The 22,238-nt window shown below is 42.5% G+C and overlaps 2 protein-coding genes across 2 annotated transcripts; both read right to left on the bottom strand.

Moving 5' to 3' along the window:
* Window positions 1-6,132: 6,132 nt before the first annotated feature.
* LOC310891266 (tRNA selenocysteine 1-associated protein 1-like) lies at window positions 6,133-10,596 on the bottom strand (the record flags this gene model as incomplete). The annotated part of the gene is made up of 4 exons (XM_083853532.1): window positions 6,133-6,667; window positions 7,486-7,531; window positions 8,058-8,253; window positions 10,436-10,596. The coding sequence occupies 4 exons, from the start codon at window positions 10,594-10,596 to the stop codon at window positions 6,531-6,533; spliced, it is 540 nt and encodes a 179-aa protein (XP_083709658.1). The 3' UTR covers window positions 6,133-6,530.
* A 5,639-nt stretch (window positions 10,597-16,235) lies between these two features.
* LOC310891270 (uncharacterized protein) lies at window positions 16,236-20,677 on the bottom strand. Its single transcript, XM_083853535.1, has 5 exons — window positions 20,220-20,677; window positions 18,419-18,892; window positions 17,085-17,177; window positions 16,759-16,846; window positions 16,236-16,418 (listed from the first exon to the last, which is right to left on the bottom strand). Exons 2-5 carry the CDS (start codon window positions 18,761-18,763, stop codon window positions 16,273-16,275), a joined length of 672 nt encoding a protein of 223 aa, XP_083709661.1. The 5' UTR covers window positions 18,764-18,892; window positions 20,220-20,677; the 3' UTR covers window positions 16,236-16,272.
* Window positions 20,678-22,238: the final 1,561 nt, after the last annotated feature.

Below are 22,238 nucleotides of genomic sequence, written 5' to 3' on the forward strand. Positions count from 1 at the left end.
TGGAAAACACGCAGAGATAACAGACAATGGAAAAGTTAGAAAACCATCTCCACTGATTATTTTCAATCCACGTGTAAGGTTTATCAGTTAGCTACACAGTGTCGGCACACGCAAGCTATGGCACTTTCAACATTAATGCACTGTTCAAGCCAGAGGTTTCAACGGTTGCTCTGTAAGCGTGGGGAATGTTTGCATTGCCCTTCCAGGCCAGCTTTAGATGGACAAGATTGATTGTCAATATGTGGTATAAGGGACTTGGCATTTCTGCAAGTGATAAAAACCTAATTGAGCAGCTATCCATGCGTAGCGCTCCCTTGGTTTTGCATATGATAATCAATCCCCTCAGCTACGTTGCTCATTTAATAGCGGAGAGGTTTTGGCTGAACAAACGTGCAGAGGGCATCTCCAGAGCATCTCTCTGGGCGTCCTGACATTTCTTAGCAAAGAGCTGCTGGGAGGGATCTCGGCGCGTCCCCCCTCCAGCACGGGGATTTTCACACCCCGAATTGACGGACCGCTTTCACCGTCAACCTGCTGTACCCTACAGCACAAACGAGAAGCAAAGCCTGGCAGGTAACGTTCAGAGAATTGATGATGGGCTGAGGAGGGGTGCAGGGAGCGGGGAAAGCCCTGGGGGTGGCACTGGGGGTCCTGAGGGCAGCGGGCTGGGGGTGAAGGGGAGGGGGAGGAGGGGGGTAATGGGCTGGGTAGAGGGGTAAGGGGGTAAGTAAGGGGCTGAGGGGGTAACTGAGGGGGTTAGGAAGGGGCTGAGGGGGTAACTGAGGGGGTTAGGAAGGGGCTGAGGGGGTAACTAAGGGGGTAACTAAGCCGTTGAGGGGGTAACTAAGGGGGTAACTAAGCGGTCGAGGGGGTAACTAAGGGGGTAAGGAGGTGGGTAGGGGGTAACTAAGGGGATAAAGGGGCGGGTAAGGTAAGGGGGTAAGTAAGGGGGTAACTGGTGGGCTGAGGGGGAAGGGCCCGCTGTGGGGGGGCCGCTCCTCACCCGCTTGCTCCTGGCACAGGGGGGCTTCGCGGCGCCCAAACGGTGGCGCCGCCTCTTCACCTTGCCGCCGGCCGCTCCTCCTCCTCCTCCTCCTCCTCCTCCTCCTCCTCCTCCTCCTCCTGCTCCTCCTCCTCCTGATCGGGCTCCTGGGCTGCCGCCCGGCGCCCCGCCGCCACCGGCCCTGCCACCGCCGGCCATGCCGCTGCCGGTCGCGCCGCTACCGGTCGCGCCGCCCGAGGCCATACCGCCCCCCCCCCGCGTTCGGTGCCGTCACGGGGCCCCCCCGCCCCCCGCCGCCACGCGCCGCGGGGCCTGCCCTGCCCCTCGTGGGAATAAAAATGTTGTTTTTGCAGAGTTACGTTGTTTAAAGGTAAGGAATGGGGTATCGAGGTGTGCTTGCAGCGATAAGAACGCTTAGCAGGCGACCTTGTAAAATGCAGACAACCAGACTCCGTAGAACAATTCGGGGAAAATCACGGTGTTGAGTCAAGTCAGGTAAGTGAAGAAACATTACCGCTTCAACCAGTAAAAAAGTCAAATTTGAAATTTAACAGGCCGGCAACTGAAGGCCATGCATTGTCTGGGAAGCATCAGACAGATTGTGAGCCTGGATCACCCCCTCAGTGGGGAAACAGGGGAGGGTCCCGTCATCAAAAAGTATATAAACTGGGTTTTGGAACCAGCAGGGGCGCTCCTGCTCGTGGGACGCCCGCCACTGCGATCGCGAATAAATTCCTGCTTCGCTGAGCTCCTCGCCTGAGCCCAAGTTATTGGCTACGGAGTGTTTCTCACAATTTGGGGGCTCGTCCGGGAGCCAGTCGCCTACTGGGGAGCCCCACCGCCGCAGCAGCAGGAAGGCATGCCCCGCTGATTTCAGCGGTCCTGTGCATCGACGGCGGCGGTTCTGCGGAGAGCTGACAGAGGGCCCGAGACTGATGAAAGAGGCAGGATCCGTGAAGGAGTGGGGAAGGGAAGAAGGCAGGCACTCCGGCTTTGAGAATTGATCCGGTAACTCTGTGCACAGACCAAGGTAAGAAATAGGAAGTATTGCCTTGGGGGTCGGGTGAGACTCTGTGTGCCGTGTGATTGAGACGTACTTTTGTACGGAGCGAGTGTGGAGTCCTGATCCGCGGTTCCGCAGCTCCGCGAGGGGCGCGGCCGGAGACGGACGAAGCGTGAGATAAGGGAGAGAAAGGAAGAGTCTCGGGAAATGTGGTGTATGGTAAGCCCTTGCACGGGGAAGTGCTTGGCAATACACCAGGGAAATTTGGTGTGCGGTAGTCCTCGCACGGACGGGACGCCCGCCACTGCGATCGCGAATAAATTCCTGCTTCGCCGAGCTCCTCGCCTGAGCCCAAGTTATTGGCTACGGAGTGTTTCTCACACCCTCCCCCTCCCTCCCTCGCGCGCCCCCTCCCCTCACGGGAACGCGCGCCCCCCCCTCCCGCTGCCGCTCCCGTTCCTCGCCCCGCCCCGGTCCCGTCCCGGTCCCGCCGCCCTCCCGCTCCCGCCCTCAGGACCCGGCCGCCATAATGAACCCCGGCCCGGCCACCGTAAGCACGGGGCTAGGAGTCACCTCCAGAGCCTCCCCGCGCCGTGGCGCCGACCGCTGGTGTGCCGCAGCACCGCGCCGGGCGTGGGACGGCGCCCCGAGCCCACAGTGCTCGTCAGAAAAGCCCCGCACCGACAACCGATACCCCCGCACCGACAACCAACAGCCCCCACGCCGACAACCAACGCACAAGCAGTGTTTTAGGCCGGATTCGTGGCCCCGTTGGTCCGGGAAGCAGTCGTCACGCTAAATTCTACCCCACGGCAGGGGAACGATGGGCATCGTGACAGATCGCCGCCCCAGAAAATAAACACATAAATAAAGAATAAAAACGATAACGGGACATGAATCGTGCCCTTAATAACAGACATTGGGCAGTGAAATCACCGACTTCTGCAACAATACGTGCTCAGGGAACTGACTAAAACCCCTCCTGCATCGGCCATGTAATAGCTAGGCAAACATCACATAATACTTCCCTCCCTCATGTACACCAAACCTATTAAGGCAACCATAGTAGTGTGATAACGTGATTTTTCTCCTCCAGATCAGCGTCAAAGGCAGCTACGCTAGGTTTGCTCATAAGTTCAAACGCTGCTTTATTTATTTATTTAAATGCCATTTTTCTTATTTAGAAGGATTTCCATAGGGTGACAGGCCTTTAATGACACTCACGACTCAGAAACATTTGCCGATGCAGTCAAACGGTGTCTATTAACGCGAGGCACTGAAGTTAATTGGTATTAAAAATGAGCCAAAACGAAAGGCAAGTATCTGCGTGTCCAGCAGAATGACAGCGATCATCACCATTTGATCAATCTTCCCCCCACTCTCTGTTGCAGCTAGGTACAACGAAAAGAGTTTATGAAATCATTACGGGACATTCTTGTAGAAAACTTCCTCAAGCTTGGAAGAAAAAAAAACATTTCAGCTAAGTAAAACAGAAAATAACTGGAAGAAGTGAAGTATGGCGGTGTTGGAAAAGTTGCTTCAAAGACTTGTTTAATTAAAAAGAAGGAAAAAAGCAAGTTCCTACTGCAATCCCATCTTTGTCAAACTGATGGCGGGCACCAGTACGATGTGTTCAGCTAACACAGGCTGGAAGTTGTAACTGCAGCTGTGAAGTTTACCCAGTAAAAAGACTCCGCAAAGCATTCTAGCAGTTCCGATGCAATCACTGCTTCCTGAATTTGTGACTCACGGTTAACACGGCAGTACAGGAAGAAGTCTGGCATTCACTGTGCTCTTACGGTAAAGAATCTGCCCTGCGCACACCATCCCAAGCCAGGTATGCGCTCCTAACAGGAAAGGACGATAGGCTGATAAGTCTCAGCAGAGGGAAAAAGACATCAGAGAACTACTTTATAACAGCAGCACGCGGGCTGCAACCAACGTTCTCTTCCTCTCATCATTTTCATTTCTGTGGACTCCAAGAGAATACACTCCCAACATTTTTCAGCTCTGGAGAACAAACAGCCCAACCAATCTCATTCACTGAACTACAAAACTGGTATTTTCGCTATCTAGTCCGGAAAAGGAGGCGCACGTCTCTAACGTACAGTGTAGAGACCTTGTTAATAGGCAAAGTCTGCATAAAATAGGTGGCCACAGCCTGATTTTCTGACGTTCAGGGCCTTGGGTCACACACCACCACAGCATCAGACTTAATGAAGTCACCAATCTATGTGGGCCTCTCGTTACACAGGTCACATGTTATGGACCAACCTCTCAAAGGCCAAAAACCAGCACTGATACTGCCGGGCCAACACATATCTGTAGCATCCCATTTCTGGGTGACAACACAATGAATGTTTCCACAAAGTACTCGATGCAACCTAACTACTGTGTTTGGTGATGCAAAGCAAGCCGTGTCAAAGCAGCGTAGCACCCAGGCACATTCCTGGAAGATGTTTTGCTGCTCACGTTGAAGAAAATAGATAAAAAAATCCTGTGCAGTTTGCACTTCTGAGCTCAAGTACCACAGCTATGCACTACAATTGAAGTGGCATCAAAGCTTGTAAGGTTTTGAAGCTTCAGCACTGCCATCCAAAGTCAAGGAGGCTGCATCTATTATCTTGAATTTGCCCCAGCTCAGTCCCCTGAAACAATTCCATAGACACGTACAAGCAACCCTTTTCCCACCCAGATTCTTTGCTTCATCTATTGCACCTCTACCTTGTGTCATATTCTTATTAATCTGCCCCTCAAAAGACTCCCTGGCTCACACAAAGAAGCAACCCAACAAATCCCTGTTCCCAGCCATGTTGCTTTCATGCTTTGGGAAGAGTTAACTGCAACAGCTCTAACTGTGATGCCACCTCACCCCCTCCACCTATGTGAGGTTCTTTGCCTTCTGTCTCCTCCTACGTCTACACCTGCACTAGAACCAGGAAGAATGTGCTTCCTATAATACTCCAAGAGCCTCTTCTGTTTCAGGATGTCATCATTTCAATTCAGGACTGAAAGTATTCCTAGCAAAAACCCAACAGCTAATAGCTAACAGAAGCAGTTGCTGGTGATCAGCTACAAGTAACCTGGAAGTACTGAGGAGTCACAAAAGAGAATTTGCATTACATTTAAGAACAGCATGCAGCTTAGGACCACTGCTTTCACTGACTACACTAAGCCATAAAAAAGAATTGGATTCTTACCTGCCATCACAGCAATTATGGTTTATGTTGCCCCCAAAACACACACGGCAGTACCAGAACTGTGTCAACTAGCTTTAACAGCTTCCCCAGCTATTAAGTACAGTAATTTCTGCTTCCTTTTTTTTCTTGGAGGAATATTCTTTTGTTTCCAGCCTCACTTACTTACTATACACACTGTTAATTAGCAACTATTTCTCCATACTCATAGGGTTATGGAGTCCCTATGACTGGAAAAGACTCTGTACCCTTCAAGATAAGAACAGCATAAAGGCAGCAACTCGCAAGACTGCTCTAGCTTAAAGCAAAGCTTTCCTCATGGCTCTCATCTCCTTTGACTTGAGTACTGTCATCCTTCTACCAGAGCTTTAAAAACTTCATTACCACGAATGAAGGAAGACCAGAGCAATCAGAGAGGGTAGCAGAGGGTATAACTTAAGGAGCTGTTACTAGGATTTTTTTGTTGTTCCTGGTGGACTATTTTTCTCCTTGCCAGCAAGGAGGGAAAACCAGCAAGTTGTTTTCTCCAAGATTTTTTTTTTTTAGGTTTAAGAACACGGATTATGTTGTAGCAATTTCTTCGCTGTAAAGCGTCAGCTGAGAAGTCTAACAGTAAGAAGGGCAAGGGAAAACTGAATGCTGATGCAGAGAGTGCCAGCAGACATCATCCTCATTCCACGGGATGTTTGTAGCTATGGCAGTTGAAGTCTACACTTCCATATGCTTAACATACCCTATTTATAAGCCAATTTTAGCTGACCTAGCATGTATCAGTAGTACAGTTAGAGCCAGCAGCCTGCAGGAAAAAGTGGGCACAGGTGTTTCCATAGCAAGGCCTGTGAGTGTCTCCCATACATACTTCCAGTCTAAGCAAGCACATGAAAGGCTTGGCTTGTCGCTTACCTAAGGAACCAGGAAAACAAGGGAAAGCTAGATTTCGCTTGTGTCCTAATGCCCATATAAAAATAAAGACAGATGAAATACCCTTACTACCTTGTTAAATTCCATAAGCCGGAAGAGAACGTGCTGCACACAGGTACAAGTAAAATCCCTTGCTGGCAGGTTTGCAGATACAAATTTTTTATTTACACAGGCAAGTCTTATCTTTAAGATAAGACCCCATTTACCTCTTTACATTTCTCGAATATTTACATGACTTCATGATGCTCCAAGAAGGGAGTGATGAACAAAAAGATTACAGAAACTGTCAAAAGCATAGCAAAAAAACCCCAACCTATCATTGTGCTTTAAAACTTATGAGCTAGAATAATGTAGAAGAAATGTAGTTTTAGCACTTTGGTCCTAACGGTCATGCTCTAGAAGACGCTTAAATAGCAGAGGGGATTTCAGAAGTGACCGTATCCAGAGGTTGCCAGTGACAATTCATGAGTGAATCGTAGAGTTCTTCGCTTGTCTCCGTGAATTGTCTGTTCATTTCATCAACATCCAAGTAGAGCTGTGGATCTGAAAATAAAAGCCTGGTAAGTCCAAGTATCAAATCTGAGGCATGCGCACAAAAAAACTTCATGTGAAATGGCTAACAAAATGTATTTTAAGCTAAGTGTAATAAGCTATTAGATCTACTAATTTTAGTGAGGTATTTAGTCCTCTAAAATTTTGAGCCTCACAACTCCAACTTTTGGGAATTTTTATATTAGAAGGCTGGGACTAGAATTGTCTTTCAAGATAAAGACAAAGACAAGGTTTAAGATAGTAAAGATAACGGTTAAGGATAATCAGCCATGAAACCCTCCCAAGAGTCATTTAATTCACTTCTACGGCAATACACGTTACATAGGATAGTTTCTAAACACTAACACAAAATGCCTCCACGTGAGGAACTTTGCAAACCTTCCAGGACACAAATATGTTTTGTACCGTATTTGTAAGTGCAAGCTGAATCCTCCTTTTGGAATCTGCAACATAAGCTTTTACCTCAGGGTGGAGAACAAAGCTTTTGCATATTACTGAGTTTCTAATATAAAATCTGTTTAGCGGAACCAATACAAAGAACAAAATTCTGTATTAGACCATTTTCAAATGGGAATGAAGGCACAGGTACAAGAAACCTGCTGCGAAGCATTGACAGTGTCCCGTTTTACTTGATGCGGTCAGTGTATGCTGTATCAGCTTTAAAACCCCAGCTGATTGCAGATCAACCCCACAGAGGTTTGACCTCAGCTGAATTTTCAAGATGTTCTTCATCCAGTAGAGGTTGGCTTGTATTGTTAAAAGGCACAAGGATGGCTAAACTCAAGTGACAATGATAGAACCCTTATTACCGTCAGTAATTAGGTCATCACCGATATTAGTCATAACTGAAGATTCCTGAAAGACAGAAAAGGCTAAGTTTAGTCATAACTCATTTCAGAAAGCATCACAGATTCAAAGTGCTGCAGTCTCAACCCATTCCTTCTTCCTACAACTACAAGGATAGATGGCATTTTATCTACTTATTTTTAGAAGAAAGCCAATATTACAGTACAGGTTGGAAGGGACCTCCGGAGGTCACAACTAATACATTGACCACGATAAGACCACTTACAACAACTGTTTAATTTGCTTTAAGCAAAGCAAATCAGAAGAACAGGAACAGAAGAAGCGTACGCAATTATGCTGTCAAAACCATTCTTTGGTATGCGTGAACAAATAATGGTGTATAAATCACTAATTCTATGGATTTACTATTTAAGCACTTAAATACAAACACCTCTGAATGGAATCTGCTCTTTTAACTTCACACTAAGCAGAAAGCATGTTTTCAACTTCGGATTCTTTTTGCTGATTCACACAAATCTGTACAACATATTATCTGTGAAATATTTTCTTTACAGCAAGCGTGCACTATCTTTACCTCAAAAACAGCTGGATCCATTAAAGAATCTCCTAAAGAGCAGTCTCCAACAGCTTGCATGCTGTCATAGGGAGCATAGGAGCTGTAGTTGTAGTCAGCGTAAGCATCGTAACTCCTCTGCGAGTAGTAGTTCTGGTAATCTTGGTAATAATCATTATAGTTGTATGACTGGTACCGCTGCAATTCTGCTTTCAGTCTGAAACATGAGGAGTTGCATACAGTCAGAGAACAAGAAACTGTAAACCCAGTTCTGAACTTAAACAATTTGTTAGCTTACATACTTCAAAGCTTAAAAGGAAGCTTTCCTAAACAGTCACCTAAGTGACAGCTTAAGTCACAGCTCAAAACCTCATTTCTATAGAAGCAAGCATCCTCACCTTTGCCAATACCAGAAGGAATTGTTCTCATGGATTAACTCCAGAGCCTTGACATGGTTACCTGTACACATCAAGTATTTTTAGCGTTGGCATAAGCAAGCTGCTGCTAAGTCTCTGTGCTTTGCTAAAGATTGATTTAAGACCAGAGACATTTATCAAGCACAGCTGCTTTAAAGATGCAGTCTTAACCCTTCTATCTTTTATTTGTTTAATTACTAGATCTTATTTCCAGAAAGAAGTGAATGGAGTCAGATTATCCATTTCAAAGAAGCATCTGACACTGCCTGTCAGTTTGCCATGTCTACCTCCACCTGCTCTGTTTTTTTGTTTGTTTAAAGTCCATTAAACATTCAACAGCTGCCAACTATACCGCTCAGGTGAAGTCAGTCTTGCTTAACAACACAATCGCGATTCTCCAGCATGACGCCTTATTATTAGTGGGAGAATTACAAAATACGCTGGTTCTTAAGAAGAAAGGGCCAGCTGATTAGCTTTCACTACTTTCCCTTTCAAGATTTTCTCAGGGGCAGCTTCAGACTAATGACAAGAACCAAGACAAGTGCTATCTGTACTAAAACTGAGGTACACTGCATAAAGAACATTCAGATAACCCAGCTGCATATTCAAAAAAATCCGCTGTTTAGACTTGTCTTCACTGATTCTGTACAGGCAGACCTCCTGTGTTTGCAGTGCCCAGTTTCTCTCACTTGAATTGGGGATGCAGAGAAGTGAGTTCTATGCTTTTGGGGAAGAATACAAGCTGAAGGCATTCTGAAATAGCTTCCAAACTAAGCAAACATGAGGGACAAACTAATCCAATGGCTGGGTATTTCAATGCTAAGAGAGCACGGTACTCAGCCATTCAGAAACGTATTACTGATGTGTATTTTAATACCTACATTTGTTTCAATACTGCAAAGCTACACAAGTTCTAATAAAGAGGTAATCCATTGTCTTGTTACTGTAGTAAACAAACAGAAGATACATCACCTTAGGTCTTCTGCTTCCAACTGCACTCTTCCTACATACAGTTGTGTAGGGAAGGAAAATCTGAAAATACTGTTGACGTTCTTCTGGATAGCCGAAGCAAGAAAACATGTTTGTGGCTTATTCTTGTTTTCAAAATAAAACAATATTAATTTAATCAAAAAATTTTGGCAAAGAAGTTTGGACAGTGCTCTCTTGGAGAAGAGCATTTCCATTCTAAAGCAGAAGGAGGCAACATTTGCAGAATTATGCTAGGTAAACAGAAACACGTGTCATTTTTTACTATTTAACAGAACGCACAAGCTAACCTCATGAACATACTGAAATTGTTTATATGAAGTCCTGTTTTGTCAGTATCCTGGATCAAAGTTCATCAAATTTGGTATCAATTCTTTAACCGTTCAGAGACCTGAATTGCCTTAAATAAGTGATAGAACTGAGCCGGTAGAGTAAGAAACCCTCTCAGGAAGTGCTAAGCTTTAAACTCCCCATTGCCCTAAGCTCATGAAAAGCAAAGAATAGCATTCTAAACCTGTTCTAGTAATAACGCCTTTGGCTTTCTCCCTGCGTTCCCATTTTTCCCCCCCACTTCTTTCCTGTCAACCCACTGTAAAACTAGTTATGTGCTTCTCTCAAACTAGAGGGAAAGCTCTAAGAACAAGAACTCCCTAGCATATAAAACCACTTGTTGTCCCTTCTACCTTATGCAGGCCCAAACCTGAAAATATTTACCAATGCATTCAGCTTTGCTACTGTTGAGAAACAAGGCTGGTTACAATGGCAGCTAAGCCCAAGTTGCGCTGTCTGGCTAGACTTAACAGTTGGATTCCCCCAGCCATCCTGAAGCAGGTTGATGAATCCAGGGAGTCAAAACATAGGACTTCTGCATTTCTGGTTTTGTAGACTGCATCGTGTGTACAGCCACTACAGCAAGGGCCACAGACTTTCCAAAGGCAGAGCTACAAGAATCTGATTATTTAGAATAACTGTATCAATGCACAACTCCTTGGTTACCTTTTAGAAATTCCTATGCTCAGCCGGATTCCTTTTCCCCCCAGACCTGGTGCGTTCTGGCAGTCTTGCAGTGCCCTCATCTGATCACCTTGCTCACCAAATCTGACATAGGCATACCCTCTACTATTTTCAAAAGGGAGAAAACCAATTCTGGTATGCATAACAGTTACAAAGCTAACGAATTCAGTTTCTGTCTTCTACAAAAAACAGAAGATAGCAGCTACTATAGCTTCTATTACTTAAGCAACCTCTCTGGCATGTGCACGTGCACAGAAAAGGCTTTCACCAAATTAAAAAACTTGGGCCAGAAGCAAAAAGCTTATTCCTTGGTAGCATTAAGATGCAACTCACTGAGAGCCAGCAAAACAATACATTTTAAGTGCTCTCTGCGTAAGTAATCAGATTCCATATTTCTGCATATACAGCAGTTAATCAGTTAGCACTAACCCACTCCTTTTGGAGCCACAAACTTTATTGGTCACAAACACCAAGAGCTGGCTGTAATTATCTGAACCAGTATTAACCGGTACCTCTGAACTCTTCAAACAAAAATATCTTTCAGGTGCTCTTAGAAGAACAACATCAATTGCCTGCAACAATTTGATGGCTTTGCTAAACGGAGCACTGAAAAGCACAGTGGTACAGTTTCTTTTGTAGCCTGTTCAGAAATTATAGCCCCGTGCCTACAGCTTCAAATCAGGCCAAGCTTACCAGCCCAACTCTTACAGCTTAAGTTCACTGCACTCGAATGCCTTCAAGACGTGCTTTTAGGAGCCATGGAGAAGAACCCTCTGGTAAGACCACCATTATAAAGTACTGAGTGTTGTTTTACACTTAAAATAGAACTATCTGTTACAGTCATCCATCAGCTTTCCCTAGGCTGCTGCTCTCTCACTACTGAATGTGATCCTGCTCTCAGTTTCCCACTAACTTTTTCCCCCAGCGTTTATGGCCTCTTTTCATCTATGACACTTTTAAGGGACTACACCGTGTTGAAAAATGCTGGTTAACATTTCCTTTTACACAAGGTGCCTCATCGAATTTTCCTGACAAAACCAAACCCCAGAACCTTAACTAGAAGAGGAAGCACACAAACACACACGCCTCCCTGGCCACCATATCTCCCCAAAACATATCTGTTCAGTAACAGACCAACTGTAAGAATACTGCGATTAAAATCAGTATAGCTCTATACACTGCTTTTGTTCGGGATTACTAGCTAATGTCCTTCCCCTTACCCCTTCTGGAATTAATACTGAATTCTGTACTCCAAAACGCGGTTCTTAAGTCATACAAATGACATTTAACAATCAGAATTTTTCCACACAGTGATCCTCAATAAAAACTTCAATCCTCTACTGCAGTCTTTCAACAAATTGAAGGAATACAAAACTGGCTAATAACTGTTCAGTGATTTTTGGACCTTTGTAGCACTAGAGTAACAGCAGTACACTCTGCAGCATAGTTGCAAGTACGTGGGAATAAGATACTCTCTCTCATCTCTTTTTTTCTCTGAAAAGTGTGAGGCCTCTATTTCACCCTACTAAAGATTTTACCACCAACTGTACTGCTAGCATTGAGACACTGCAACTTCTGTGCTTGTATGAGATGCAGGACAGGTTCCTTAAGGTGTCGCAATTTTTTGTCTAAACCTAGTGTTGAGATCAAAAAAGGGATTGCTACTAATTGCGTACGTATCAATAACCAGGACAGAAGACATGCTGCATATAGGAATTAAACTTTTTCTAAAGCTCTAGTACATGAACATATCAAATCCCGCAGATTTTTTCTAGTATGGTTTCAGAGGTCTTACTTGATGGACATAAGCGCACAAGTGAAGACAAAAGATATTCTGTTTACCTGAAGTACATGAAGGTTTGAACTACATTCTAGTCCTGATCTTTCCAGTCAAAACTGTTTAAAAAACAACCCACCAAACAGTAAAACAAACAAGAAAACCCCATGCTTCCTCTCTACATAAAACTTTTCACAATTGTGTTTTCTGCCCACCACCTGGCTTTAAAAAGTATACGAACTTCTTTGAAAGATCATGTTTTTAGTCTGAACTCCAAATGAACAACGTGTAGGGCATGTAAAGAACAAGCACGTCATTAATGAAAGCTTTTCTCTAAAAAGGATAAACTTATTCTTGGGGAAAAGTGTGGAAACAGATGTTATCTAGGCAATATTCCTACAGGAAAAACGAATAATTTTGCCACACCTCAAAGGAAAAAATAATTGTGCTTAACAGGTAAGAAAATAAAAAAAATCAGAGCAAACCAAAAAATAAATCACAGAATATGCATCCTCGTTTTAATCATTAAGGATTACCTTTGAGCTCTGCTTTGGTGCTTGGCTTTGCACTTTCACAGGCTACACACTTCGTGGCCTCTGCTTTGTTTTGAACCAAGCAGGTCTCCCAATCCCAGCTTCCTTCAGGCTTCTTGAATTTGTCTAAATCCAGAAATTCTCCAGAAGGAGCAGAAAATGCAGATGCACTGCTACTGGTCACAGGTGTTGGACCCTCTGTGAGACAAACAAGACAGTTAACCATCCTGTTTGAACATGAACTATAAAATGAGCATTAACTTTTAAATCTGATTTGTCAAATCCCACAGAAATGTTCAAAACTACTCCACAACTCCCCCCCCCGCCCCTGAAAAAAATAAAAGCCACCAAAATCCCACAAAGAAACAAACAAACAAAAAAAAAAACCAGAGTGGAACTCAAAGCTTCCAAACAACACACAACTCTGTTCAGCACACAAGCTTCTGCTGCTGTTGACCACAGTGTAACCTCCATAAAGAGGCCTGACAGGTGCCTTTTAAAAAAAAGGTGCCTTTTAAGAGAGAAGCAGAAGATAACGCTTCAAATTCAAAACCGGAAAGACAAGAATGGCTCTTCCCTTCCACAGCACACGCAGAAAACTTTTATCCTAGTATTACTTGCATCGCTCTTCCTCTTGACAAGTGCAACGTAACCGTGCAATTCACTGCACCATGGTCACAGTAAACCCCTCATTTCCAAAATTCCTCCTTGCAATGGCAAGAGCCTCAGACAAAGATGCCGACTGACCGCTCAGAGGTTGGAAGTCCAAGAGAATCAACTCTGTCTGAAATCCATTATCTTACCTCATGAAATTTCAGTCTTACCGCACAGGATGATTACAAAAGCCCGGTCTAGTCCATCTTAATTTGTTTCTTCCACGATATATTTGCACAGGTGTTTTTCGATGTAATGGCATGTTAAATGACATTTAGAGTCAAAGTTAGAATTAGAATCGTATTTTAAAAACAATACAACCACGCTCAAAATCAATTACGGTCACACACAATGGGAAACAACCCAGTACTGCCCTGAAGAAGTTACCCAGCGGGTCACTCGCTTTCTTGAAGCCTACCACTGACCTTCATAGGCATCTCTCTGCTTTAGCTTAAGACTAGTTAAGACTACACTGTCTTGAAATCTGGCTTCACATCTCCCCTCAATTACATACAAACGGTGAGTAGAGGCATTTTGGACACATTCTGTAATTTTTTTTACTTATTTTTTGAAAGAGAAAAACGCAGTCATTTTTAACTCTTTCTATGGAGTTCTCATTTTCGCCAGTGAAAAATCACTATGTTGTTTTTAAATTAAGTCACCCACTTCAGCCATCTTCCCTCACCAGCTGCAAAGCCGGGGGTATCTGCATTGATCCAGCTCCGTACTAATACATTTCACAATCAGTTCAATTTATGCGACAGGCTGGAACCTGGGCTGAGACCTCTGAAGTGCCTGTAAACCAATCCTGCAGACAGCCGCTAACCCATCAACCGTACCTGGGAATCGTGTTGCTTAAAATATTCCATATATGCAACGTACTTTTATTCTGTACAAGATTCACAGAGGCTAGGATGGAAACAACAGGAAAAAAAGGACCATACCTGGTTTCTCAGACTGACAGGCTACACATTTGTTATCTTCCGTCTTATTTGGTACAAGGCATATTCCACAGTCCCAAGAGCCTTTCGCCTTCTTAAATTTGTCTCCAAAGCCCAGAGTGGCTGTTGTGTCAGTGCTGCTCGAGGAGGATGTCACTGTCACCGAGCTGTCTGTGACCACTGGTCATGTCAGAGCAGGCATTACTCCCGTTCCAGGTTTTGGTGTCTCACATGCTACACATTTTGTAGCTTCCGGTTTGTTTTGGACAAGACATGTATCACAATCCCACGTTCCAGGTACTGTTTTGAATTTGTCTCCAAAGCCCAGCATCCCTGCTGGGGGCGCTGCTGGCTTTGAGGTGTCGCATTGACTTGAACTTACTGTCTGTTTCATACTCTCAACTGTTGAGGCTTTAGTAGCTTGACAAGTTACACATTTGTCCTTTATGTCTTTGTTTTGCAGAAAAGGGTCACATGTATCAGATTGCCAGTACGATGCTTGTTTAGAAGTCTCTTTACCTGCAGAAAAAGTTGTTATTGCAGGCCTAGTATAAACCACTGTGCTTGTTGTAGGTTGTGCAGACGTAGAAGAGCGTGTTTTCAACAATCCAAAGTCTAGGAAGCAAGAAAAAAAAGTCTTCCTGTTAGCCCAGCACCTCACTACATGTAACTAAGTGACTTTACTAGAGGGCAAAAATTTCAACTCAGGTGCCAATGGTTACAACTAGACATTCAGACCGAGCGCAACAGGAAGTCCCCAGAAATCTTATCTAAACGGATGAAATTTCATCTGCTGCACTGGGTCACAACAGAACATTTCGTTAAAGCTTCATTTAACTCTTTGTTTCCAAGCAAGCTTTAAATCAACATTTTCACTGGTCGATACAAGTACAAACAGACAGTAGCTGACTGAAATCTGACAGTCCAACGTGGAATGGAAATAATACAATTTGATTAAGACGCGATGCCCAATCGAATCAAATTTCTAAAGCTCCTCCTTCCGTAGCAGATGACTCAAATCTACTCCAGTAACTGTACAGAAGTTTGTACTCGGAGCAGCAATCCATGCGGTATTTTCCCACAGATGCTGAATATTAATTAAATAATAAAAACTCAAGACAATTGAACAACTGTCTAATTTTCTATAATCTTTTTCAAAATGCATCGGACACAGGACAACTCCTTATTTAAAAGGTGGCAATTTTAACAGAAAAGACAAGCTACTAATACAGAAAGACTAAAGGAAATGCATCTTAAACAGCAGCTCAAGTTGCTTGTAAATCTACATTGAACATAGTTGTTTTGTGGTTTGTTTGTTGGTTTTTTTTTAGTCAAAAATGAAGTCTTTGAACAATGTGAAAAACACACTTTATGAAACTGTTGAAAACAATTGCAATTGCTTAAAAACAAAATTCAGAAAAGGGTTTTTAACGTAAAACACTCCACTTCTGTTTGCAGTTTAAATTTTAATCCACAGGAGCCATTGTAAGCTAAGGCCCAAAGATTCGCAGCTTTCGCCATGTATTTGGAACTGAAGCTCTTTCCTATTCTTTCTTCACCTGGGCTGAAGGTGGGACAGGAGTGTTGAGCTTTACAAACATTTCCTTTTCAATTCCACAAATTGTATTTACTTAAAATGAAACACCGATTATCTGGCTAATTCTCTTAGTACCTCATTTACAATTACATCCTAACACGTAAAGGAGATGCAACCCATCTGCTTTTCATCTTGCAGTTTTACTTCCAGCAACAAACACCACTTAGAATAGAAGGGGGCAGATGCACCCTAACAAACGCAGCGCTTAATGTAATGCTCTCCTACATTCATATTTATAGCAGATACTCTATTAACCATAAGTCGTGTGTTGGTTTTTTTTTAATAAAAAATGCTAGCGTATTTTTTGCAGCATCTTTTTAAAAGGAGTTCATTATCTCTCCAGGATTTTTTAGAACGTCTAAGACGCTTCCTTCCTTTAAGACGTGGGCAGTGGTGAAGGGACCACCAGCAAAATCTTTGACCTCCTCTTTCTGTGTGTTGATGTTGGTTGAGGTGGTGGTGTCTTTTGAAACAAAAGAAAACAAAAACAGCTTTCACAATGTGACCTAGTTAGAGCAGATTATACTCACTTTTGTTAGAAACAAGAATTTCCAGCTTTCATGCTTCTCACATAAGACTCTTCACAAATTCTACTTACTTTGCAATGCTTTATGATTACAAGCAAAACAAAAAGCAACAAAACAAAAAAAAAATATAAAAGCAGATCTGTCACTGGAAAAATACTGCAGAAGTCCAACACTGCCTGGAATTGCTAGCATGCGCAGACAAGACAGATTGAAGATTTAATAAAGAAAAAAAGGAAAATCAGCACTTCAGATCTGAAGTGCTAAAGTTTCAGTTACCTAGGGTAAGAAAGGGCGTCACTGGAGTACCACTGGGTCCAGAAAGTTCTGCCGATTTTACAACGGGAACACTAAATGTAAACCCAATCTGCTATGAACAAGAGAGGTTTTTCAGATTCTCAAGCCACAGGAACTTCAATCGAATGCACACACAAAACCAAATCTGAAAGCTGCTCTTCACATTTGTAGCACGCATGCTGAATGACAAATTATAAGCCAGAAGCCTACATACTTTTCTCCATTAAGGCAGATTCTGCTTTAGTGTTCTGCAACAGCCTACTAAATGCCTAAGAAAAAAAGTCAAGCTCCTTTATTATTTTACTTACAGAAGACGTAGGTAGCACTTCTGCCTCAGTAGATTTCACAACTGGAGATGAAAACGCGAACTCAGGACTGCTAACAGTACCTGCTGGTTGTATCTGTATTTTCAAAAGAATTAAAGGTTTATATTTAAGAGCAACAACTACCTGAATTCACTACCCAACAGAAGTCCCGCAGTGACGTCGAAAAACCTGATGTTTGAGTTATTTTGCAGATAAAAGTAATAATAAAACACAGGGAAGTTTCCAAGTGGGTATAGGACAATATCTTCAAAACCAAATTCCAGAAACTGAGAGGAAAAGCTGGAGATGCTACTTAGGTCTAAATGCACGGAAAAGCAAGCCAGGAAGCTGAAGAACGGCAAACTCAGCCCAATGATACTCCAAGAACTTCAGCAAACACCTCAACATGTTAAAGCAGCTGTCTACTTCAAACCATACAAAAAATATTTCAAGTACTCTGGAACAGATTAATGTTTATTTTATTGCAATAATATGCCAATTATTGCACCCTAGGCTCATTCTATGTGAGGCTTATATGACCACGTTACCTCTAATTTAATAACTTAAATAAAGTTGTGGTTTAACCATTGCAGGCAACTAAGCACCACACAGCCACTCGCTCACTCCCTCCAAGTGTAACAGGGAAAAGAACCGGAAATAAAGAAGTAAAGTTGTTAAATTTGAGGTAGCATTAATGACTCATCGCATGTAATGGCTACCTGGAAAGACAAATGCCATAACCCTGTACATACTCCCCACTCCTTCCCCTTCTTTCCCCCAGCATTTATTGCTGAGCACGATGCTAAATGGTGTGGAATATCCCTTCGGTCCTCTGGGCTCCGCTGTCCTGGCTGAGTGCCCTCCCAGCCTCTTGTGCATCCCCGACCTCCTCGCTGGCAGGGCAGCGTGAGAAACAGAAAAGGACTTGTCACTGTGTGAGCACTGCTCAGCAACAGCTAAAACACCAGTGCCTTACCAACACTGTTTTGCTCACAAATCTGCAACACAACATCATCTACTACGAAGAAAATTAACTCTACCCCTGCCCAAACCACTATAAATAACTTGGCATAAAGTCCACACCCCCCTTCCCCCGCAGACTTCCACAGCATTTGAAGCAGTTATACAATCACGTTAAATGGGAGTTGGCAGGCTCTAAGACTGAGAGAAGCAGAATCAAAACATTTATGCCTTTTTCCCCAAACTGGCATACAACCCCAATTCATTCAGCTGCGTAGAAACTAATATTTGTTAGTTTCATGAGCACCACAGAAAAAGTCAACTCGCAATAAAGCAGTATACTCATTGTAAACATTATTTATAGCATAAAGATTTACCTTGCCCGCCGCCGTCGCTGCTGCATCTGCCATGCCTGCCGCCTCCGTTGAATTTGCCACGCTTGTCGTTGCCGCTGTTGACCTTGATATGTCCTTTGTCATCAGTAGATATGGCATGCCCGCCGCCATTATTGGATATGTCAAGCCTGAGGGCACTGTTGAACACGTTATGCCCGACGTCGCTGTTGTATATATCATGTCCTCCACCTCCTCCTCTGATAGATCTGTCAAGTCCTCCACCTCCGATGGATCTGTCATGCCCTCCACCTCTGATGGATCTGTCATGCCCTCCACCTCTGATGGATTTGCCATGCCCGTCGCAGCTGCTGGAGTTGCCGTGCTCATTGCTGCTGTTGAAACAGCGCTCGGTGACGCTGAGACAGCGCTACTACCAACGAAACTAGAATTGAACTGAGGCAGCGATGCAGCACTGATGGGTAGGGGTATGTTCGGTAGCACTGGTTCCTCCACTTCCTAAAGTTGCAAATTTTAATTTTTCTTATACAAGACATACTACTTTCTCACCCCATCCCACCCAATTTATTAACAAAATTAAATAGAACAAAAATCCATACAAATTAAGAGAAAGCAAGTTTCCAGAAGAAATCCCGATCTCCCCACCTCTGTCTACCACGTCATTTTAATTTATGGCAGGCCTGCTTCCACATTATACTCTATTCAACAACTGTACAGCAAGAACACTGAAAGTTAACTCAAAACCTGTGCAGAACAGAGACGCACAGATCACATTTTTTTTCTTTCTTTTCTATACTTTAGTCATCAAAGCTCTAGAGAAGCATCATCCTTTCTAACTACCCTCGCATGGCTTCAATTAAGAGTACACTCTCAAGACAAGTGAGAAAGTGTTCCTCTTGCAAAATTAGGCAGGATAGCTGCCAAAGTTTCTAAAGTCATTACAGCAGTGAACGTGGAAAAAGGTAATGTTTAAAGAAGCAGGTAGGTTCAACAACCAAACTAAACACAAAAAGCACCAAAGAAAGTCAGACTAGCAGCACTGAAGATTGTGTTCTGGTAAATACAGTCTATACCATGTATCAGGATGCAAATATAAAAATCAGAAAACAGCCTCTTAACAACTTCAATTTTCATCCCTGCCACTTACTTTATTCGATTACTAAGATTGGATGAGTTATGTTTTAAATGGCATAGGAAATCTGACCAAAATTTGTACAGTACTATCATGATCTACTTAGAAATGACTAGGCAGGGATGTAAGTTGGTACTACTGATATTCAGTGCATCCTGTAGCTTACATCTGTTTCACAGTTTTGATTTGAAAAGTTTATGGAACTTTTGATATTTGGACCATTATTTTATTTGCGTTACAGGAATAAACAACAGTGTTTACGATTTCTTTATATTGCATCATCCGGAAGTCCCATTTAATGATTTGAAACTTAAATTAACTTAAATACTTAATATTAACTTAATATTAATTAAATACTTAATGTTAACGTAAATACTTAAATTAACTTACAGGCAGCTTATATAACATCCAATAAAAGAAAAAATAATCTGAATATTCATGGTCATAGTTTTATGGAATAGATTTTTCCTATTAAAATGAGAAAAAAACTCTCTCACAATGAGTTTGGTGAGTATCAAAAACTGAGTCATCGTTAGCAGACATGCAGAATGCTCTCTTCTACTACTCTTTTTCACACTCTTGGCCTGTATCTTTCTGTGTGACTTAAATATGAAACCAAAAATTAAGCTTTTTTTTTCTTTTTATACTTGGCACTCGTTTCAAGTATCATTCCTGTAGAAAAACTATACAAACCTTCACCAAAACTTCTCTTCTTAGGACTCATTCATTCAATTGCTAACGAGAAATGTTATAGTTTGCTATATAGCCTGCTTAGCACTGTAACTGCATAGAGGAAGAAAGATCCCTAAGGCATATGCTCAGATTTTTCTCTAATCCAAACTGTCAATCCATTAGAATTCTGAAAAAAGTCTTACATCAAAACAGATCTTCATTCAGACAACTATCGCTTGCCCATAACAGCCCATATTCCTCTTTCTGTTAACACCTGTGAGCTTCAAGGGGGCAAAGACAGTTGTCAGCCTTCAAGCAAGTCTAATCTACAATTGGACTCAGGATATAAAATATATATATACCCACACACACACGCATAGATATATAGCATTGGTGGGCCAGAGATTTACTGAGTATTCCAACTCAACTGTCCAAAGGGACTCTTGCCAGCAGATCAGTGTGGTGCTCCTGCTCCAGAACATGGCACCCAACAGAGACCAGCATCACAAAAAACACTACCACCACTACCTACTCTACAAACAAAAGGTAGGGCACTGCAATAAACTTTGTGAACGAAATCAAAAGCAGTGTGAGTTTTCTGTATCTCCTTCCTAAATGGAGAAGTAGAAAGGAGTTCTAACAGAGACAATTTAGAACAGTTTGAAAAAAACATAATTAAAACCCAGCACCTGATTGCACCTGTACCAGAACCTTAAAGCCAGTCGCTTCCACCCCTAAAAAGGTGGTTGTTGTGAAGTCCAACTTTTAGATGCCAAAACAAAGTGTTGAGTTCTTTCTGCAAGCCAAAGAATGCCCATGGTCACCTAAGAATTGCTTGGCAGATGAGCACAGAGTCAACAAAATTCCCTGCTACTGTTCTTTGAAAAGAGCGACTCCCTAAAAACCGAGTGCAAAGTCCCTTAACTCAAGCATTATTACCCAAAACACCATTTGCCCAGAAGGAAAAGCCATCAATATTATCTGGAGGATAACTCATTTGACCTAAACCAAGAAAGCAGTATAACACAAAGCAGTCTCCTCAAGAAGAAATTCAATTAATTCTGCTGGATTTTTTTTATTTTAGAGATGAGTTAGCATTTGGCCTCAAATGATTCTAAAGAACACATGGTCTTCATGTGAACTCAAAGCAGACAATTAACTTCATCATGAAAGGAGTATTAAAAAGAAGAATAATAAATCATAAATCTTCCTCCATGTTTTTGCTTAAAAAATAAAGAAAAAAACACATCAATAAACATCCTCCTGAACTGTAACTCACTTCCCCTACTTCACCTTCTAAAGAATACTTCAGAAAGAATCATCCCATTAGGACAGAGCTTTCAAACTGCAAGCAATTAAATAGCTAAAACTAATAGCTTTTCCCCTAGGGAACATTAGGAGGGACAAATTATTTTGTTATAAGTAAACTGAGTTATAAACCATGAAATATCTGTCAAAGCAAAATTTGTAACACTACAGATTTAGTTAAACTACAAAATGAGCCATATTTCCTGTAGAAGGAAAAAATTAGGCCTCCAATAGCAAAGATCCTTTCTGTGGATACAGCATTATAACGTGCCTCGTTTCCCATCTTCGTATCCTACTCAGAAGATAAACTTGGGATAAAAAGTGGTGTATCAGTACTTTTATTCTTGCTCATCTTCCTTCCTTTCATAAAAACAACAATTTTCTCAAAGTTCTATTGATCTTCAAACACAATCCAGACTTTGCAGCTCCCTCAAAATACAAAATTTTCATTGGATTTCACATTCCTTTTACTGAGAACTGTCACCACCTTTCCAAAAAGACAGGCATGCAGACCGTACTGAAAAAGGAGATTTCTTTCTTCCTTCAAGTAAGTTTTAAATTAATAGATGTCATACCTTTCAGATGGTTCTGCTCGCTGTTCTGCAGGCAAAGTCTTCTCTCTCATCCCCTGCAAGTTAAGTTTAGTTCAAGACTTAGCTGAATATGTACAGAATACACAAAGTACCAACAACCACTTAATGTGGTTTTTTGTGGTTTTTATTTTATTTATTT

The sequence above is a fragment of the Anser anser genome, assembly GCF_964211835.1.
Source record: "Anser anser genome assembly, contig: HAP1_SCAFFOLD_60, whole genome shotgun sequence".
NCBI lineage: Eukaryota > Metazoa > Chordata > Aves > Anseriformes > Anatidae > Anser > Anser anser.